The sequence below is a fragment of the Oncorhynchus kisutch genome, linkage group LG24 (assembly GCF_002021735.2).
Source record: "Oncorhynchus kisutch isolate 150728-3 linkage group LG24, Okis_V2, whole genome shotgun sequence".
NCBI classification, from domain to species: domain Eukaryota; kingdom Metazoa; phylum Chordata; class Actinopteri; order Salmoniformes; family Salmonidae; genus Oncorhynchus; species Oncorhynchus kisutch.
In genome coordinates, this window is record NC_034197.2 from 16224272 (window position 1) to 16244102 (window position 19831).

The 19831-nt window shown below is 40.3% G+C and overlaps 1 protein-coding gene across 1 annotated transcript; it reads left to right on the plus strand.

The window, feature by feature from the left end:
* The first annotated feature begins 102 nt into the window (after positions 1–102).
* Positions 103–19785, plus strand: LOC109869606 (F-box only protein 6). The gene is made up of 6 exons (XM_020459844.2): positions 103–455; positions 9708–9969; positions 10071–10176; positions 14539–14634; positions 14733–14868; positions 16712–19785. Exons 1-6 carry the CDS (start codon positions 381–383, stop codon positions 16856–16858), a joined length of 822 nt encoding a protein of 273 aa, XP_020315433.1. The 5' UTR covers positions 103–380; the 3' UTR covers positions 16859–19785.
* Positions 19786–19831: the final 46 nt, after the last annotated feature.

Sequence of the window (19831 nt, forward strand, 5' to 3'; positions counted from 1 at the left end):
CAAGACCAAAGATTAAAAATGTACGCCCAGCACAGCATAGCATATTGATTAAACATGATATTTCAGATTAGAGAGCGCCGAATCCAAAGTGCGCATCGATTACAATCACGTTGCCGTTGCTCTGGAAAGCACCCATTTTACTAGGACCACCAGAACAGGTGACACTATATTGTTGGGAACTTTGAGGCTTTTGCGCCAGAATGACTCAACAACCAACGGCTACATAGGCAACTCAACGTTGTGTTATTTTTCGTTTTGTCCTGTTCGTTCCTCGTAGTTTAAAAAGGAAGTGGTACTAATTGTGTGCTATCGTTTCACTTCCGTATTTCGTTTGACGTCTAACTCCCGTGTTAACGTTAGTTGTACACCACTTTTTCGCTATGAAGAGGATAACAAAGTGGGGTCAATTATATAAAACACGCAACGATTCTGACTCAAGTTCGGTCCTGGAAAACGTAAGTAAACCCTAGCACAATAATGGACTAAAGGAGCCTAACGTTAATCCTTCTATATTAAAAGAACCTTAGGTAACTACATGTTCTGTTTAGAGACGAATTGGCTCTGACACTGACAGCCAAATACGGTACGGTTCTAGCAACAAAACCCTATACTTTTATATTACATCAAAATAATTTCACAATATGTAGCCGAACGTATTTTGTTGTGACAACACGTCCGTCTTTCATTACGTAACTGAGATATAAAATAACTGGAGACTGTCCAATATGTCCGACCATTTTCAACATAATCTACCCATTTTCGAATCCGGTCAGAGAGGAAGAGGCGAAGCGAGAGGGATGACTGGGGCAAAAATCTGTCTTCTTACTGGGCATCGTTATTTCGTTTCTTTCGCTAGGTCAACGAGTGTCAAATTTGGTCAACAAAAATGTAAGGGATTATTTGCTACTTACGGGTTTTTTTTGTTGATCAAATAGAAGTTTCGTACGGTTTAGGTTATGAGTGTGTTGATATAAGAACACGTGACATACCAGCAACTTTGAGAAAACACATTTTATTTTGGAGTTGTCTCTAATTCATGACATGAGGCTAGCATAGCATCTATCGCCATTGAATACAGACGGTTGACGTCAACACCCCTCCATCAAATATATATACAAATAAATTACAATAACGAGATCTATCCACCAATCCAAAGAAAGGACTAGGCGGGAGGTTGACAGCCCGCGACTCTGCTCTGTGGACAACGAAGCCCAACGTCTTACGGGTTCAGGCCAGGGTTTGGCTGCCCGGGATGTCCTTGTCCCATCGCGCTCAAGCGACTCCTTGTGGCGGGACGGGCACATGCACACTGACTTTGTCATCAGTTGTGCTGTGTTTCCTCCGACACGTTGGTGCGGCTGGGTTAAGCGAGCGATGTGTCAAGAAAGCAGTGCGGTTTGGCAGGGTCATGTTTCGGGGGATGCATGGCTCTTGACCTTCTCCTCTCCCGAGTGTGTACGGGAGTTTTTTTTATTTTTTTATTTTACCTTTATTTAACCAGGTAGGCAAGTTGAGAACAAGTTCTCATTTACAATTGCGACCTGGCAAGTTGCAGCGATGGGACAAGATTGTAACTATCAATTTGGATATCAAGAAAAAGGGGGTAAATTTTTTATTTTTTTAAGTTAAAAAGAACAAAACAGAACTCAGAGTTTGGAGTAAACGGTTTCTTTTGCAAAACATTTTGCAACAGAATCGGTGTAATGAATACACCCCCAGCATCCTTGATCATCCAACACTAAACTATTTACTTTCACCAAAATAATGTTTCCCATCAACAGAGGCGTATCCAAGATCTCTAAGAACATTACTTACAATTCATTGGTTTGAATGTGTCGTTCGCTGTCAAATAAGCGTTTAAAACATGTTTTTGTCCCGGGTCTCCCATTTTCCGTCTGTGGGCTGCCATTGTAGAAAATGTGAGACCCTGGATAAAAACGTGTTTTAAATGCTTATTGGATAGCGAGTGAAACATTCAACCCAACAAATCGTAACTATTGTTCCGAGAGATATTGGATCTGCCTCTGAAGGGAAATGTTGTTTTGGTGAAACGGAATAGTATAGGTTTGGTTGATCAAGGGCACAAGGCTACAGAAGCTTCCACAACAAGCTATCCGTAAACAATTGCTCATTGCGGGACGAAGCATTATCCAGCTAGCTAGGACATTTGAGAACAAAACTGTCTAGACAGAATCAAATGTTGAGGAAGAGACGTTCTACTGTCACATTCTAACCACTGGAGCGAGCTAAACTCAGCAAAGAAAAAGAGATGTCCTCTCACTGTCAACTCTGTTTATTTTCAGCAAACTTAACATGTGTAAATATTTGTATGAACATAAGATTGAACAACTGAGACGTAGACTGAACAAGTTCCACAGAAATGTGACTAACAGAAATTGAATCATGTTTCCCTGAACAAGGGGGGATCAAAAGTAACTGTCAGTTTCTGGTGTGGCCACCAGCTGCATTAAGTACTGTAGTGCATCTCCTCCTCATGGACTGCACCATATTTGCCAGTTCTTGCTGTGAGATGTTACCCCACTCTTCCACCAAGGCACCTGCAAGTTCCCGGACATTTCTGGGGGGGAATGGCCCTAGCCCTCACCCTCCGATCCAACAGGTCACAGACGTGTTCAATGGGATTGAGATCCAGAACACTGACATTCCTGTCTTGCAGGAAATCACGCACAGAACGAGCAGTATGGCTGGTGGCATTGTCATGCTGCAGGGTCATGTCAGGAAGGGTACCACATGAGGGAGGAGGATGTATTCCCTGTAACACACAGCGTTGAGATTGAGCTTGTTGTCATTGCAGGCAGTCTGATGATGCTGTGACACACCTCCCCAGACCATAACGGACCCTCCATCTCCAAATCGATCCCGCTCCAGAGTACAGGCCTCGGTGTAATGCTCATTCCTCGACGATAAACGCAAATCCGACCATCACCCCTGGTGAGACAAAACCGCGACTCTTCAGTGAAGAGCACTTTTTGCCAGTCCTGTCTGGTCCAGCGATGGTGGGTTTGTGCCCATAGGCAACGTTGTTGCCGGTGATGTCTGGTGAGGACCTGCCTTACAACAGGCCCTCAAGCCCTTAGTCCAGCCTCTCTCAGCCTATTGAGGACAGTCTGAGCACTGATGGAGGGATTGTGCGTTCCTGGTGTAACTCGGGCAGTTGTTGTTGCCATCCTGTACCTGTCCCAAAGGTGTGAAGTTCGGATGTACCAATCCTGTACAGGTGTTGTTACATGTGGTCTGCCACTACAAGGACAATGCAATTTATTGCCCAGGCCACATCTGCAGTCGTTATGCCTCCTTGAATGCCTAAAGCACATTCACGCAGATGAGCAGGGACCCTGGGCATCTTTTCTTTTGGTGTTTTTCAGAGTCAGTAGTAAGTCCTAAGTTTTCATAACTGTGACCTTAATTGCCTACAGTCTGTAAGCTGTTAGTGTCTTTACGACCGTTCCACAGGTGCATGTTCATTAATTTTTTATGGTTCATAGAACAAGCATGGGAAACCGTGTTTAAACTCTTTACAATGAAGAGCGGTGAAGTTATTTGGATTTTTACAAATTATCTTTGAAAGACAGGGTCCTGAAAACAGGACGTTTCTTTTTTTGCTGAGTTTATATCCTCCGCCTGTCAATTTGTTGCTAGAGTTTACATCTAGGTTAGCTTAGTAAGATATCCATATTACAGGGATCTAAACCAGAACTAGGGTAAGTGTACCTAATTAAACTCACAATTTTTTTAGACATTTTTAACGTGTGTACTGCAGTAAGTGAAATCTAAGCAAGCCTAAACCGTGACTTAGATTTGAGTGATGATTCACTTAATAGTTTTTTTTCTTACCAAGTTAAATTGTCCAACGTCATTGGCACATAATTGTTATTATTTTAATCTAAAAAAGACTTACTACAAGTAATTTGTCTTATTACAAGATATAAGTAACTGACAAAATAAAAGACAAAGCAACGTGTATTTTTTGCGTTAAAATAAGCCTAATGATCTGCCAATGATTTTTTTTTAAAGTGAATTATCACTCAATATAAGATATTTAGGCTTGCTTAGATTTCACTTTTTGCAGTGTACAGCCCTCATTTTTTTGTAAAGAAGTGGAAATGAAAGATGAATCTCTTGTGTAGTTTTATCACCTTACTTACACAATTTTTGAATGTAAGATAAATTGTATCAAATATTTCTATGACAAGTCCAGACTGGGCTTAATGGGTACTGAATGTACCCTTTTAGCCCATGGAGGTTCCAAATAAGCCCACCTCTTAAATAATCCATTTGAATTAATTTCCAAATGTTGAAAATGTGTAAACTGACATGTCTTATGTAAGCTTAAATTCTAATCATCTCCCCTAAGGTTATAAAAATCTATTGATCATTACTGTGGCGTTCATAACAGGGGGTGACCAATCGTATCCGCAGAGATCAATTTGGGCCCAGGCTTTTGTTCTTTCCAACCAGTAGACACCTGATTAATCTCATTGCAGACTTCAATCAAGGCATGGAGATGCAGTCTTTAGTTATTATACCCCCAGCCTCTGGAATAGTCACCCAGAGAACCTGTGGGGGGCCGAAACTGTGGACATATTTAAAACACAGCTTTTTAGTTTGTTTGTCCTTTTTAGTCATTCTGTTTTTATTGTTCTTTTGTTTTCTCTCCTTGTGTAGTAAATATTTAGTGAAGTGCATTGTGTTGCATTCCATGTCTGTACTGTACTGTATAAATAATGCTTGATTTGAAGACTAATCAAATCTGCACAAAGACCATAACACACAACTTTTAATTAATTATCTGAAAGCTGGTTCACATTTTCTGTACCATTATTCTTGTTCATTAGCTCAACTCGTTTTCCTAAAGCCTGTCTGAAAACATTTTTAAAATCCCTCTCTATATTACAAAGATACATGTGGTGAAACAACAATTAGAAACTCCTGTATGAATGAGGGACAACAATATGACAATTCCCCGGGTGTGAATGAGTAGTTGTCCAATAGTCATCTTGTCCCACATTTGTTTCCATTTTTGTTCACTACTTTTAAGGTCTTCTATTCCTGATATCCTTCAACCCTGATCCTCTTCTCTCTCTGCATGAATGTCTACAAGTCCACTCCAAATATCTTGGAGAGAGTACGGAGGTTTTTCATTGTTTTTCATCTTGGTAAACGAACCGTTGGACAGATGCAGAACTATAGTTTGAGTATTTTATTTTAAATCAACTTAAATCTGAAGAAAAATCATAATTATGCTCAGTTTTTTTTTTATGTTAGGGATATCAACACACTATCCCGATGTGTTCCAATGCATAATGGGCTTAATGTTACAGAAGTGATTTATGGTGAAAAAGAGAATAGCAACATTTACTCAAAAGTATTTGGAAACCAATGATCTGTGGTATAAATATACACTATATACTACAGTATTTGTATTGATCCATATTAATTTGCTTTCTGTGCTATTGAACACTAGAAGACCCGAGTGAGCCATTTTTTAAGTTAAATACCCATCTCTTCCATTTAACCTACATGTGTTGTAATTATTTCTATATCATAAACAGAATTTGTGTTTTTTTAAGCAGTTTTTAAAATAATAACCACTGTTCCATGCGCGCCACACGTGCTCACGCTGCAACCGATAGCCTACAGTAACATAAACTAATAATAAAACCTCTAATTGGCTTAAAATAAAAACTGGAATGGAGATATGAACTGGTTGGAACCATTAAAGGAAAAATCCACTCAAACAAATGTATTTTTTTCATTATGAATTTTGCATCATCATAATTTAGAGGTCGACCGATTACGATTTTTCAACGCCGATAACGATTTATTGGCAGACCAAAAAAAAGCCGATGCCGATTTAAATACATTTATTTATATATATATTTGTAATGATGACGATTACAACAATACTGAATGAACACCTTTTATTTTAACTTAATGTAATGCATAAATAAAATCTATTTAGTCTCAAATAAAGAATGAAACGTTCAATTTGTTTTAAATAATGCAAAAATAAAGTGTTGGAGAAGAAAGTAAAAGTGCAATATGTGCCGTGTCAAAAAGCTAACGTTTAAGTTCCTTGCGCAGAACATGAGAACTTATGAAAGCTGGTGGTTCCTTTTAACATGAGTCTTCAATATTCCCAGGTAAGAAGTTTTAGGTTGTAGTTATTATAGGACTATTTCTCTCTATACCATTTGTATTTCATATACCTTTGACTATTGGATGTTCTATTAGGTACTGTAGTTGTGCCAGGCTAATCTCAGGAGTCATAAACAGTGCAATGCTTGAAACACAGCGAAGAGCTGCTGGCAAACGCAGGAAAGTGCTGTTTGAATGAATGCTTACGAGCCTGCTGCTGCCTACCACCGCTCAGACTGCTCTATCAAATATCAAATCATAGACTTAATTATAATATAATAAACACAGAAATACGAGCCTTTGGTCATTAATATGGTCAAATCCGGAAACTATCATTTCGAAAACAAAACGTTTATTCTTTCACCGAAATACGGAAGGAACTGTTACGTATTTTATCAAACGGGTGGCATCCATATGTCTAAATATTGCTGTTACTTTGCACATCCTTCAATGTTATGTCATAATTGTGTAACATTCTGGCAAATGAATTAGTCTTTGTTAGGAAGAAATGGTCTTCACACAATTCGCAACTAGCCAGGCGTCCCAAACTGCTGCATACACCCTTACTTTGCTTGCACAGAACGCAAGAGAAGGCACACAATTTCCCTAGTTAAAATAAATTCATGTTAGTAGGCAATATTAACTAAATATGCAGGTTAATTAAAAAAAAAACTTGTGTTTTGATTTTAAGAAAGGCATTGATGTTTATGGTTAGGTACATCGCTTTGTTTCCGCGAATGCGCTTGTTAAATCATCACCCGTTTGCGACGTAGGCTGTGATTCGATGATAAATTAACAGATTGATTGAACAGATTGATGATATGCAACGCAGGACAAGCTAGATAACTACATAGCTAGGTAACTAGAGACATAACACCGGAGACTGTTTTCACTGGACTTGTTACTTGACGGGTGCACAAGGACCAAACTCGTCCAATCACCTTTTATGGCGTCATGAGTAGACTTGCGCCCATAAACTATAATAAAATCGTTCCAGTACAACACTGTTGACATGGCAAGATATTAATAGTTTAAAAATGTTTTTTTTTTATAAGATAAGTTTAATGCAAGCTAGCAACTTACAGTGCCTTGCGAAAGTATTCGGCCCCCTTGAACTTTGCGACCTTTTGCCACATTTCAGGCTTCAAACATAAAGATATAAAACTGTATTTTTTTTTGTGAAGAATCAACAACAAGTGGGACACAATCATGAAGTGGAACGACATTTATTGGATATTTCAAACTTTTTTAACAAATCAAAAACTGAAATTGGGCGTGCCAAATTATTCAGCCCCCTTAAGTTAATACTTTGTAGCGCCACTTTTTGCTGCGATTACAGCTGTAAGTCGCTTGGGGTATGTCTCTATCAGTTTTGCACATCGAGAGACTGAATTTTTTCCCATTCCTCCTTGCAAAACAGCTCGAGCTCAGTGAGGTTGGATGGAGAGCATTTGTGAACAGCAGTTTTCAGTTCTTTCCACAGATTCTCGATTGGATTCAGGTCTGGACTTTGACTTGGCCATTCTAACACCTGAATATGTTTATTTTTGAACCATTCCATTGTAGATTTTGCTTTATGTTTTGGATCATTGTCTTGTTGGAAGACAAATCTCCGTCCCAGTCTCAGGTCTTTTGCAGACTCCATCAGGTTTTCTTCCAGAATGGTCCTGTATTTGGCTCCATCCATCTTCCCATCAATTTTAACCATCTTCCCTGTCCCTGCTGAAGAAAAGCAGGCCCAAACCATGATGCTGCCACCACCATGTTTGACAGTGGGGATGGTGTGTTCAGGGTGATGAGCTGTGTTGCTTTTACGCCAAACATAACGTTTTGCATTGTTGCCAAAAAGTTCAATTTTGGTTTCATCTGACCAGAGCACCTTCTTCCACATGTTTGGTGTGTCTCCCAGGTGGCTTGTGGCAAACTTTAAACGACACTTTTTATGGATATCTTTAAGAAATGGCTTCTTCTTCTTGCCACTCTTCCATAAAGGCCAGATTTGTGCAATATACGACTGATTGTTGTCCTATGGACAGAGTCTCCCACCTCAGCTGTAGATCTCTGCAGTTCATCCAGAGTGATCATGGGCCTCTTGGCTGCATCTCTGATCAGTCTTCTCCTTGTATGAGCTGAAAGTTTAGAGGGACAGGCAGGTCTTGGTAGATTTGCAGTGGTCTGATACTCCTTCCATTTCAATATTATCGCTTGCACAGTGCTCCTTGGGATGTTTAAAGCTTGGGAAATCTTTTTGTATCCAAATCCGGCTTTAAACTTCTTCACAACAGTATCTCGGACCTGCCTGGTGTGTTCCTTGTTCTTCATGATGCTCTCTGCGCTTTTAACGGACCTCTGAGACTATCACAGTGCAGGTGCATTTATACGGAGACTTGATTACAGACAGGTGGATTGTATTTATCATCATTAGTCATTTAGGTCAACATTGGATCATTCAGAGATCCTCACTGAACTTCTGGAGAGAGTTTGCTGCACTGAAAGTAAAGGGGCTGAATAATTTTGCACGCCCAATTTTTCAGTTTTTGATTTGTTAAAAAAGTTTGAAATATCCAATAAATGTCGTTCCACTTCATGATTGTGTCCCACTTGTCGTTGATTCTTCACAAAAAAATACAGTTTTATATCTTTATGTTTGAAGCCTGAAATGTGGCAAAAGGTTGCAAAGTTCAAGGGGGCCGAATACATTCGCAAGGCACTGTACCTTGGCTCCTTGCTGCACTCGCGTAACAGGTGGTCAGCCTGCCACACAGTCTCCTCGTGGAGTGCAATGTAATCGGCGTCCAAAAATGCAGAATACCGATTGTTATGAAGACTTGAAATCGGCCCTAATTAATCGGCCACCTCTAGTAGGCCTAGATAGGTACACTTATGATTCATAATGATGAGGCAAGTGACTCTTTGCTTCTTGAAAGTCCAATATCTTGAAAACCTGACTACTGACATGCAAAACATTTTGGGTACTTGAATTCGTTTTTGTTTTGAGTTTCCCTTTAAATAGCAGAAAATGTAATTATTTTTTGCCTGTTATTTGATTCCAAAGATGGAAGTGGGCTTAATAGGGCAAGTGTACCTATCTAGGCTCCTGCAGGGTTGGGGTTAATTGCACATTAAATTCTCTCTCCTTGTACATTCCAATAATTCAATTCCCAATTCAACATTATCCCTAACGATTCAATGAATTCTCTCCGGCTTTCAGGCTGACTATGTCACTGTTCAGACAGCCTAGCTATCCTGGAAATATAGAAATACAAGTTGAAATGATTGAAAATCCTGCAGTCTGTTTGATACTATGTGCATTTATTCCCTTAACTGGGACATTTTTTAAATACTGAATTTAAAGTCGATTCCCAAGGTTTAATGTTTTTAAAATGGTCTAATTCCAATTTCATAACTTTAAAGATTGTTGACATTTTTAATTGAATTCAAGAATTGAATTGGAATTTCCAATTCAATTGGAATTGACACCAAACCTGTTTGTACATCATTTGTCTAAAGTCTCCCATGTCAACAAAAACATCCATTCTCTTCTCCAGTTCAATGGCAAGCTTCCTATGCTCCCTCTGGAGGTCCTGGAGGAGATACTGATGAATGTACATCCACACCAGGTGGTGTGTGTCTGTCGACTGGTCTGTCATGAGTGGAAAGAAGTAGTAGACAGTGATTCTCTTTGGAGAGAGAGGTGCCGAAGAGAGGGATACCAGACATGTGATGCCACTAAACTACCTGAAGACTGGCGTTTATTTTACTTCTTGTGTAAGAAGAGACGTAATCTTATCAAAAACCCCGGAGCAGAGGGTAAGAGTCGAGACCAGACAAATGTCTAAATTCTCTACGTTGGGGTGGGGATCCTGTCGTGAACTCCAGAACCAACAATTCAAATCCCCTCTTTTCTCCAGATAAATTCAATGGCTGGCAGATCATGAAGAATGGAGGGGATCAATGGAACATAAACTCAGGGGTCCTTAATAACACGGCCACAAAATACTTTGTGACTTCTTACGCGTGAGTATATGGTAAAGTAATATCACAATTATGGTGAGAAGACCTTGACTTGGCCCCACTTTGTTTCACAACCACATTGTTACTCATTCACGTCCAAGGCCCTTACAGTGCTTTCAGAAAGTATTCTTACCCCTTGACTTATTGCACATTTTGTTGTGTTACAGCCAGAATTCAATATGGATTAAATAGATTTGATTTATCTCACCCAGCTACAAACAATACCCTTTAATGACAAAGTGAAAACTTGTTTTTAGACATTTTTGCAAATGTATTGAAGATGAAATACCGAAATCTAATTTACATAAGTATTCACACCCCTGAGTCAATACATGATTGAATCACCTTTGGCTGTGGTTACAGCAGTGAGTCTTTCTGGGTAAGAGCTTTGCACACCTGGATTGTAAAATATTTTCCCACTATTCTTTCGTAAAGTCTTCAAGCTCTGTCAAATTGTTTGTTGATCATTGCTAGATAACCATTTTCATGTCTTGCCATAGATTTTCAAGCAGATTTAAGTCAAAACTGTAACTTGGCCACTCCATAAAACTCACTGTCTTCTTGGTAAGAAACTCCAGTGTAGATTCGGCCTTGTATTTTAGGTTATTCTCCTGCTGAAAGGTGAATTAATCTCCCAGTGTCTGGAGGAAAGCAGTGAACCAGGTTTGCCCCTAGGATTTTGCCTGTGCTTATCTCCATTCCATTTCTAGTATTGTTGAGTAACTACAATGTTGATCCATCTTCAGTTTTCTCCTATCACAGCCATTACACTCTAACTGTTTTAAAGTCACCATTGACTTCATGGTGAAATCCCCGAGTTCCTCTCCAGCAACTGAGTTATGAAGGACGCCTTTATCTTTGTATTGGCTGGGTGTATTGATACACCGTCCAAAGTGTAATTAATAACTTCACCATGCTCAAAGGGATATTCAATGTCTGCTTATATTTACCAATACAATCTACCAATAGGTGCCCTGATTTGCAAGGCATTGGAATAACCTGGTCTTTGTGGTTGAATCTGTATTTGAAATTCAACTGCTCAACTGAAGGGCCTTACAAATATTTGTATGTGTGTGGTATAGTGATGAGCGAGTCATTCAAAATTCATGTTGAATACTTATTGCATACAGAATAAGTCCATGCAACTTATTTATGCGACTGTTTAATCAGATTTTTACTCCTGAACATATTTAGGCTTGCCATGACAAAGGGGTTTAATATTTATTTACTCAGGACATTTCAGCTTTGTATTAATATGTGAAATAAAAAAAGAATTCCACTTTAACATTATGGGATATTATGTGTAGGCAATCTATACACAATACCCCATAATGAAAAAGCAAAAAAATATTTTTTGCAAATTTATTAAAATAAAAAAACGCATCACATTTACATTAGTATTCAGACACTTTACTCAGTACTTTCTCGAAGCACCTTTGGCAGCAATTACAGCCTCGAGTCTTCTTGGGTATGACACTACAAGCTTGGCACATCTGTATTTGGGAAGTTTCTCCCATTCTTCTCTGCAGATCCTCTCAAGCTCTGTCAGGTTAGATGAGGAGCGTTGCTGCACAGCTATTTTCAGGTCTCTCCAGAGATGTTCGATCGGGTTCAAGTCTGAGCCCTGGCTGGGCCACTCAAGGACATTCAGAGACGTGTCCCGAAGCCACTCCTGCGTTGTATTGGCTGTGTTTTAGGGTTGCTTAGGTTTTGATCAAGGATCTCTCTGTGCTTTGCTCCTTTCATCTTTCCCTCGATCCCTGCCACTTAACATCCCCACAGCATGATGCTGCTTCCACCATGCTATACCGTAGGGATGGTATTGGTAAGGTGGTGAGTGGTGCCTGGTTTCCTCCAGACGTGACGGTTGGCATTCAGGCGAAACAGTTTAATCTTGATTTCAGAAGACCAGAGAATCTTGTTTCTCATGGTCAGTCCTTTAAGTGCCTTTTGGCAAACTACATGTGTCTTTTTACTGAGGAGTGGCTTCCATCTGGCCACTCTACCATATAGGCCTGATTTGCTGGAGTGCTGCAGAGATGGTTGTCCTTCTGGAAGGTTCTCCCATCTCCACAGAGGAATTTTGGAGCTCTGTCAGAGTGACCATCGGGTACTTGGTCACCTCCCTGACCAAGGTTCTTCTCCCCCAATTGCTCAGTTTGGCCGGGCGGTGGTTCCAAACTTATTCCATTTAAGAATGATGGAGGCCATTGTGTTCTGGGGACCTTCAATGCTGCAGACATGTTTTGGTTACCCTTCCTCAGATCTGTGCCTCGACAAAATCCTGTCTCTGAGTTCTGCGGACAGTTCCTTCGACCTCATGGCTTGGTTCTTGCTCTGCCATGCACTGTCAACTGTGGGACCTTATATAGACAGGTGTCCCTTTCCAAGTCATGTCCAATCAATTGAATTTACCACAGGTGGACTCCAATCAAGTTGTAGAAACATCTCAAGGATGATCAATGGAAACAAGATGCACCTAAGCTCAATTTCGGGTCTCATAGCAATTTCTACAAACATGTTTTCACTTTGTCATTATGGGGTATTGTGTAGATTGAGGAAAAAAATATGTGGAAATGTGGATGTGGAAAAAGTGAAGGTCTGAATACTTTCTGAATGCACTGTACAGTATGCAATGGGGAATTCTATAAAAATAAACAGTTAAAGGGTAAACGATTCACACAATGAATATGCAAGAATTGGAGGGAGACAGTGGAGCACTTTCTGGAGAGCCGAGCGCAGGCATTCTGGAGAGCCGAGCGCAGGCATTCTGGAGAGCCGAGCGCAGGCATTCTGGAGAGCCGAGCGCAGGCATTCTGGAGAGGGATGTCTATATCTTCGCCATTGACCCCTCCCCTTCTTCTTGTCTCAACATTTTAAATTCTACTCGAGATGCATTATCTTCACATTTTAGATGCTTTTCGCTGACATCCGCAACTCAATAATCAGCTATACCTATTGCTATGTGCTCTGTCCAAATTGCTGGCATCCAAAATAGGCATAGGCCTATGCACTTGTGATTTGAAATACTCCACAACTATTTAAAAATATATATATATATGCTAATGATCATCTGTGGCGACGTCAAGCTCTGTAGTGAAGTATTTTATTTAGCTAAGAGTAATTATATAATTTAGGTTAAGCCAGCATCCGGACAGTGAACTGTGCACCCGCCAACTTTCCTTTCTATTCGCAAGTGGTTGAAACCAGAGATCTGTATATATTGACGAGATGCTCATGTCTACGCCCTAACAATGGTATTCATTGCCCCAAAGGCAGGAATGCAGGCGACACGTTTAGGTCTGCATATTATGCCAATAGAAACACATTGGCTTTATTCAGGACAGATTACGGCAATAGTGAGTCCTCTCGCTTCGCCTCTTCCTCTCTGCTGAAACAGCGCCCCTATGTCTTACTATATGTAGCCCATGTATGTGATGCTGTCTGGCCAGACAAAGTATGACATACCATACTCCTTTTGTCCAGAGCATCAGATACATACATGGTCTACAGAGACAGAGGGGCGCTGTTTCGCTTGATGGTTTCAGAGAGGAAGAGGCGAAGCGAGAAGGCTCACTCTCACCAAAATCTGTCACTCGGATGCATCTTTCTGTCAGCGCACGTCTCGGTCAAATAAATGATCAATCTTTTATTTGGATGGGCAAAGAGGTATGGTAGGGTGGACCAGGCCTCCTAGGGCTTGCCCATAATGCCGGCCCTGCTTGCGGTACATTTTTGGAAACGCAGGTTCCTTATCTTTCATATCAATGAGAAATAATTTACAATTTTTTAAATTTTATTTACTACACACCTTTTCTACAGGTATAGAGTTAGTGTTCTCACACAGCCAAATCTCCATGATACATCGCTTGTTTATGGAAGATAGAGGGAAGACGGACTGCCACCTGGTTTACTTGCTCAGCGCACCAAGGGAGCATGTTTCGAAAACCGGTTTGAAAGTGATGATTATTGACTTCTAAACGATAGTACTTATTATATCGATACCTTGACTCCCAAGTATCGATTTTGAAACTTATTTTTTTGGTTAGGTACAGTAGTGTTAGCTAACGCTAGTTGGCTGTATCTGTACCAGAAATCCAGTATTCTTCATCCTATTGCTTGTTATCCATCTTTTTTTTAAGTGAGCCAACTTGTTTTCAGCACTTTTCTCATGCTCTCTTGTGTCTTTGTAGCAGACATAATAGTGAACAATATGTTTGGAACATTAAATCGCAATAAAATCACAGTATCGAATCGTAATACAATATGTATTATGATTCTATATGCATTCCCAGCCCTAGTTACTTACTATCATTCATGGTAAATGGCTTGGCTGTGTGTCCTGTTGTCTTTGGTTCATCTCAGGACCTGCATGAAGTCTCAGCTGATTGACTTGGAGGAAGAGGGTTACAGGCCTTCTTTAATGGATGCCTTTCAGCCTGCCATAGTAATATCTGACTGGTGAGAAGAATATTACAATATTGCAGTTCACTGTCTGCTACTCTGCTTTGTCAGAGGAATAGTACTGTACAACTTGTATGTCTGTGTGTCCATATCAGGTATGCTCCACGCCAGGACTGTGGCTCTGAATATGAGATCTGTGTTGAGTTGCTAAATCAAAAGAAGAAGCCAATTAGGAAGTTTAGTCCAGATGCTGTCATCTTTCAACAGTGGAATGATCAGAAATGGAATCAGGTAAAACCGTCAGACTATAAAGTAAAATAACGTTTTATTGGTCCCATACACATATTTAGCAGATGTTATTGCGGATGCAGCAATGCTTGTGTTCCTAGCTCCAACAGTGCAGTAATATCTAACAATAAACAACAATCTAACAAGTTAAAGAATGGAATTAAGAAATATAGAACTATTAGGACCAGTAATGTAGGGTGTATGTATGTATATACACAAGCTTCCCACAATAAGTTGGGTGAATTTTGGCCCATTCCTCCTGACAGAGCTGGTGTAACTGAGTCAGGTTTGTAGGCCTCTTTGCTCGCACATGCTTTTTCTATTGGATGGGGTCAGGGCTTTGTGATGGCCACTCCAATACCTTGACTTTGTTGTCCTTCAGCCATTTTGCCACAACTTTGGAAGTATACTTGGGGTCATTGTCCATTTGGAATACCCATTTGTGACCAAGCTTTAACTTCCTGACTGAAGTCTTGATGTTGCTTCAATATATCCACATAATTTTCCTTTCCTCATGATGCCATTTATTTAATGAGGTGCACCAGTCCGTCCTGCAGCAAAGCACCCCACAACATGATGCTGCCAACCCCGTGCTTCACGGTTGGGATGGTGTTATTCGACTTGCAAGCCTCCCCCCTTTTTCCTCCAAACATAGTGATGGTCATTATGGCCAAACAGTTCTATTTTTGTTTCATCAGACCAGAGGACATTTCTCCAAAAAGTACGATCTTTGTCCCCATGTGCAGTTGCAAACCGTAGACTGGCTTTTCTATGGCGGTTTTGGAGCAGTGGCTTCATCCTTGCTGAGTGGCCTTTCAGATTATGTCGATATAGGACTCGTTTTTCTGTGGATATAGACACTTTTGTACCTGTTTCCTCCAGCATCTTCACAAGGTCCTTTGCAGTTGTTCTGGGATTGATTTGCACTTTTCGCAACAAAGTATGTTCATCTCTAGGAGACAGAACGCGTCTCCTTCCTGAGCGGTATGACGACTGCGTGGTCCCATGGTGTTCATACTTGCGTACTATTCTTTGTACAGATGAACGTGGTACCTTCAGTCGTTTTGGAAATTGCTCACAAAGATGAACCAGACTTGTGGAGGTCTACAATTATTTTTCTGAGGTCTTGGCTGATTTTATTTTTATTTCCCCATGATGTCAAGCAAAGAGGCACTGAGTTTGAAGGTAGGCCTTGAAATACATCCACAGGTACACCTCCATTTGACTCATGATGTCAATTAGCCTATCAGTAGTTTCTAAAGCCATGACATTTTCTGGAATTTTCCAAGCTGTTTAAAGGCACAGTCAACTTAGTATATGTGAACTTCTGACCCACTGGAATTGTGATACAGTGAAATAATCTGTCTAAACAATTGTTGGAAAAATTACTTGCGTCATGCACAAAGTAGATGTCCTAACCGACTTACCAAAACTATAGTTTGTTAACAAGAAATTTGTGGAGTGGTTAAAAAAACTAATTTTAATGACTCCAACCTAAGTGTATGTAGACTTCCGACTTCAACTGGTATGTATGTATGGTATGTATGTATGGTATGTATGGTATGTATGTATGTATGTATGTATGTATGTATGTATGTATGTATGTATGTATGTATGTATGTATGTAGCAATAGTCAAGTAGGAAAGCCTTGACTAGTATATACATATAAACTGGGTAAAAAAGTATGTGAACATTAAAGTATAAGATAATCATCAATATACATGGGTCTGTGAGTTGAGTATACATAAACAATGTGATTTCTTGTTTTGTGTTCTTCTAAGATGTTATGTGGGATATACATTGTCAGTGATTGCGTTGCAAGTTATGACCTCTTCAATGTTTCAGATGACTCATGTGTTCAAGAATTATGGACCAGGAGTGCGATACATCCGATTCATTCATGGGGGAAAGGACACTCAGTTCTGGGCCGGCTGGTATGGAATAAGGGTCACCAACAGTAGCGTTGAGATCTGCCCATCAGTGGACAGATAGCTTTCGGGGTGTTGCCAACCTCCCAAGAGGTTACATGTGAACGTTGTGCCTACTTGAAAGCTTTACTTTAGCATCTGAAATCTCCCTTAGAATACTTTTGTGTATACCTTGTTCCAGCTTTTCTGTCTTGGGCAATATGTTGTTTCTCTGTGGATATAGACTATTTTGGCTGTAGAATATATCATTTGTGTCCATCTCTGAATTGTACAGACCAATACAAATATGCACTGTATATGCCTGGAATACATTGAAGCCATAAACAAAGACAGACAGACCAAGGAGAGAAAGGAAAGTGCTAACTTGAATGTAATTTTGTATGTATATAAACGTCTGACCCACTTTGACAAATGCCACACTAAACGTTTGCAATCTTTTGGTTGAACTCACCTACTTTTCTTAACATGTATAAGAATGTAATTGTTAACATGTACAGTGCCAGTCAAAAGTTTGGACACACCTACTCATTCCAGCGTTTTTTATTATTTTGTACATTGTTGAATAATAGTGAAGACATCAAACTATGAAATAGCACATATGGAATCATGTAACAACCAAAAAAAGTGTAAACTAAATCTAAATATATTTGAGATTCTTCAAAGTAGCCACCCATTGCCTTGAAGACAGCTTTGCACACTCTTGGAATTCTCTCAACCAGCTTCATGCATTTGAATTAACAGGTGTGCCTTGTTAATTTGTAAGGGCCTCCCGGGTGGCGCTGTGCCAACAGAGACTCTGAGTTCGTGCCCTGGCTCTGTCGCAGCCGGCCGCGACCAGGAGGTCTTGGGGCGACGCACATTTGGCCTAGCGTCGTCCGGGTTAGGGAGGGTTTGGCCGGTAGGGATATCCTTGTCTCATCGCGCACTAGCAACACCTGTGGCGGGCCGGGCGCAGGTCGCCAGGCGCACGGTGTTTCTTCTTTCCTTCCGGGTTGGATGCGTTCTGTGTTAAGAAGCAATGCGGCTTGGTTGGGTTGTTTCGGAGGACGCGTGGCTTTCGACCTTCGTCTCTCCCGAGCCCATACAGGAGTTGTAGCGATGAGACAAGATAGTAGTTACTAACAACTGGATACCACGAGAAAAGGGGGTATAAAATTAAAAAGTTAATTTGTGGAATTTCTTTCCATAATGCGTTTGAGACAATTAGTTGTGCTGTGACAAGGTAGGGATTGTGTGTTGTAAAAGCCCAAGTCCATATTATGGGAAGAACAGCTCAAATAAGCAAAGAGTAACTACAGTCCGTCATTACTTGTAATTTTTGGTTCCAACTACTGTGTGAGACTCAGAGTAGGTGAACGGGTGATATCTGCATGTGTGGTTCCCACAGTGAAGCATGGAGGAGGAGGTGTGGAGGTGCTTTGCTGGTGACACTGTGATTTATTTAGAATTCAAGGCACACTTAACCAGCATGGCTACCACAGCATTCTGCAGTGATACGCAAACTATAATTTGTTTATCAACAGGACAATGACTCAACACACCTCCAGGCTGTGTAAGGGCTACTTGACCAAGAAGGAGAGTGATGGAATGCTGCATCAGATGACCTGCCCTCCTCCCAATTGAGATGGTTTGGGATGAGTTGGAAAAGCAGCCAACAAGTGCTCAACATATGTGGGAACACCAACACTGTTGGAAAAGCATTCCAGGTGAAGCTGGTTGAGAGAAGGCCAAGAGTGCGCAAAGCTGTTAAAGTAAAGGGTGGCTAATTTTGAAGAATATAAAATATATTTTGCTTTGTTTAACACTTTTTTGGTTATCACATGATTCCATATTTTATTTCATAGTGTTGATGTCTTCACTATTAATCTTGAATGTAGAAAATAAAAAATAAACATTGACTGCTACTGTATATTGAGAGAATACACAGATTACATGGTGCACTGCATAAGGATAAGGATATACAGTGCATTCGGAAAGTATTCAGACATTATAGAAATGTTTCCTAATGTAGATTTTCTTTTTAACATACCCTATGTAAATAAGTATTGAGACATTTTGCTATGATGTTCAAAATGAGCTCAGGTGCATCCTGTTTCCAGTGATCATCCTTGAGATGTTTCTACAACTTGATTGGAGTCCACCTCTGGTAAATGCATTTGATTGGGCATGATTTGGAAAGGCACACAGCTGTCTATATAAGGTCCCACAGTTGACAGTGCATGTCAGAGCAAAAACCAAGGCATTGTCTGTAGAGACAGGATCGTGTCATGGCACAGATCTGGGGAAGGGTACCAAAACATTTCTGCAGCATTGAAGGTCCTCAAGAACACAGTGGCCTCCATTCTTAAATGCAATAGTACAGAGAGATCCTTCATGAAAACCTGCTCAGGACCTCAGACTGGGGGGCGAAGACAACCAAAACAACGCAGGAGTGGCTTTGTGACAAGTCTCTGAATGTCCTTGAACGGCCCAGCCAGAGCCTGGACTTGAACCCGATTGAACATCTCTGGAGAGATCATAAAATCGCTGTGCAGCGATGCTCTCCATCCAAACTGACAGGATCTGCAGAGAAGAATGGGAGAAACTCCCCAAATACAGATGTGCCAAGCTTGTCATACCCAAGAAGACTCGAGGCTGTAATCGCTGCAAAAGGTGTTTCAACAAAGTTCTGAGTGAAGTGTCTGAATAGTGAATGGAAATGTCATGTTTTATTTGTAATACATTTTCTAAAAACCCATTTTTCATTTGGGGGTATTGTGTGTAGATTGAGAGGGGGGGATTGGGACGATTTAAACCATTTTAGATTAAGGCTGTAATGTAACAATGTGGAAAGTCCAGGGGTCTGATTACTTTCCAAATGCATGAAGATGAAGTGTTTGAACCTGTAATACATTAATATAAAGTACGCTAATTTGGTTATGTACTGCTATCATGTGGAAATGACTTCTCATGCTTTGTCTCGAGGTAATAAATACATTAAAGTGTACTGTCCTTATTGTATCTTCAACTACTGTAGGGTGATTTTAATCAACTTTGC

Bases quoted from the DNA above. Each gene is read 5' to 3' on its own strand.
- LOC109869606 (XM_020459844.2), top strand. From the start codon at position 381: ATGAAGAGGATAACAAAGTGGGGTCAATTATATAAAACACGCAACGAT. The intron at 10,177-14,538 runs GTGAGTATATGG...GGTTCATCTCAG, and splicing joins TACTTTGTGACTTCTTACGC to GACCTGCATGAAGTCTCAGC. The intron at 14,869-16,711 runs GTAAAACCGTCA...TCAATGTTTCAG, and splicing joins ATGATCAGAAATGGAATCAG to ATGACTCATGTGTTCAAGAA.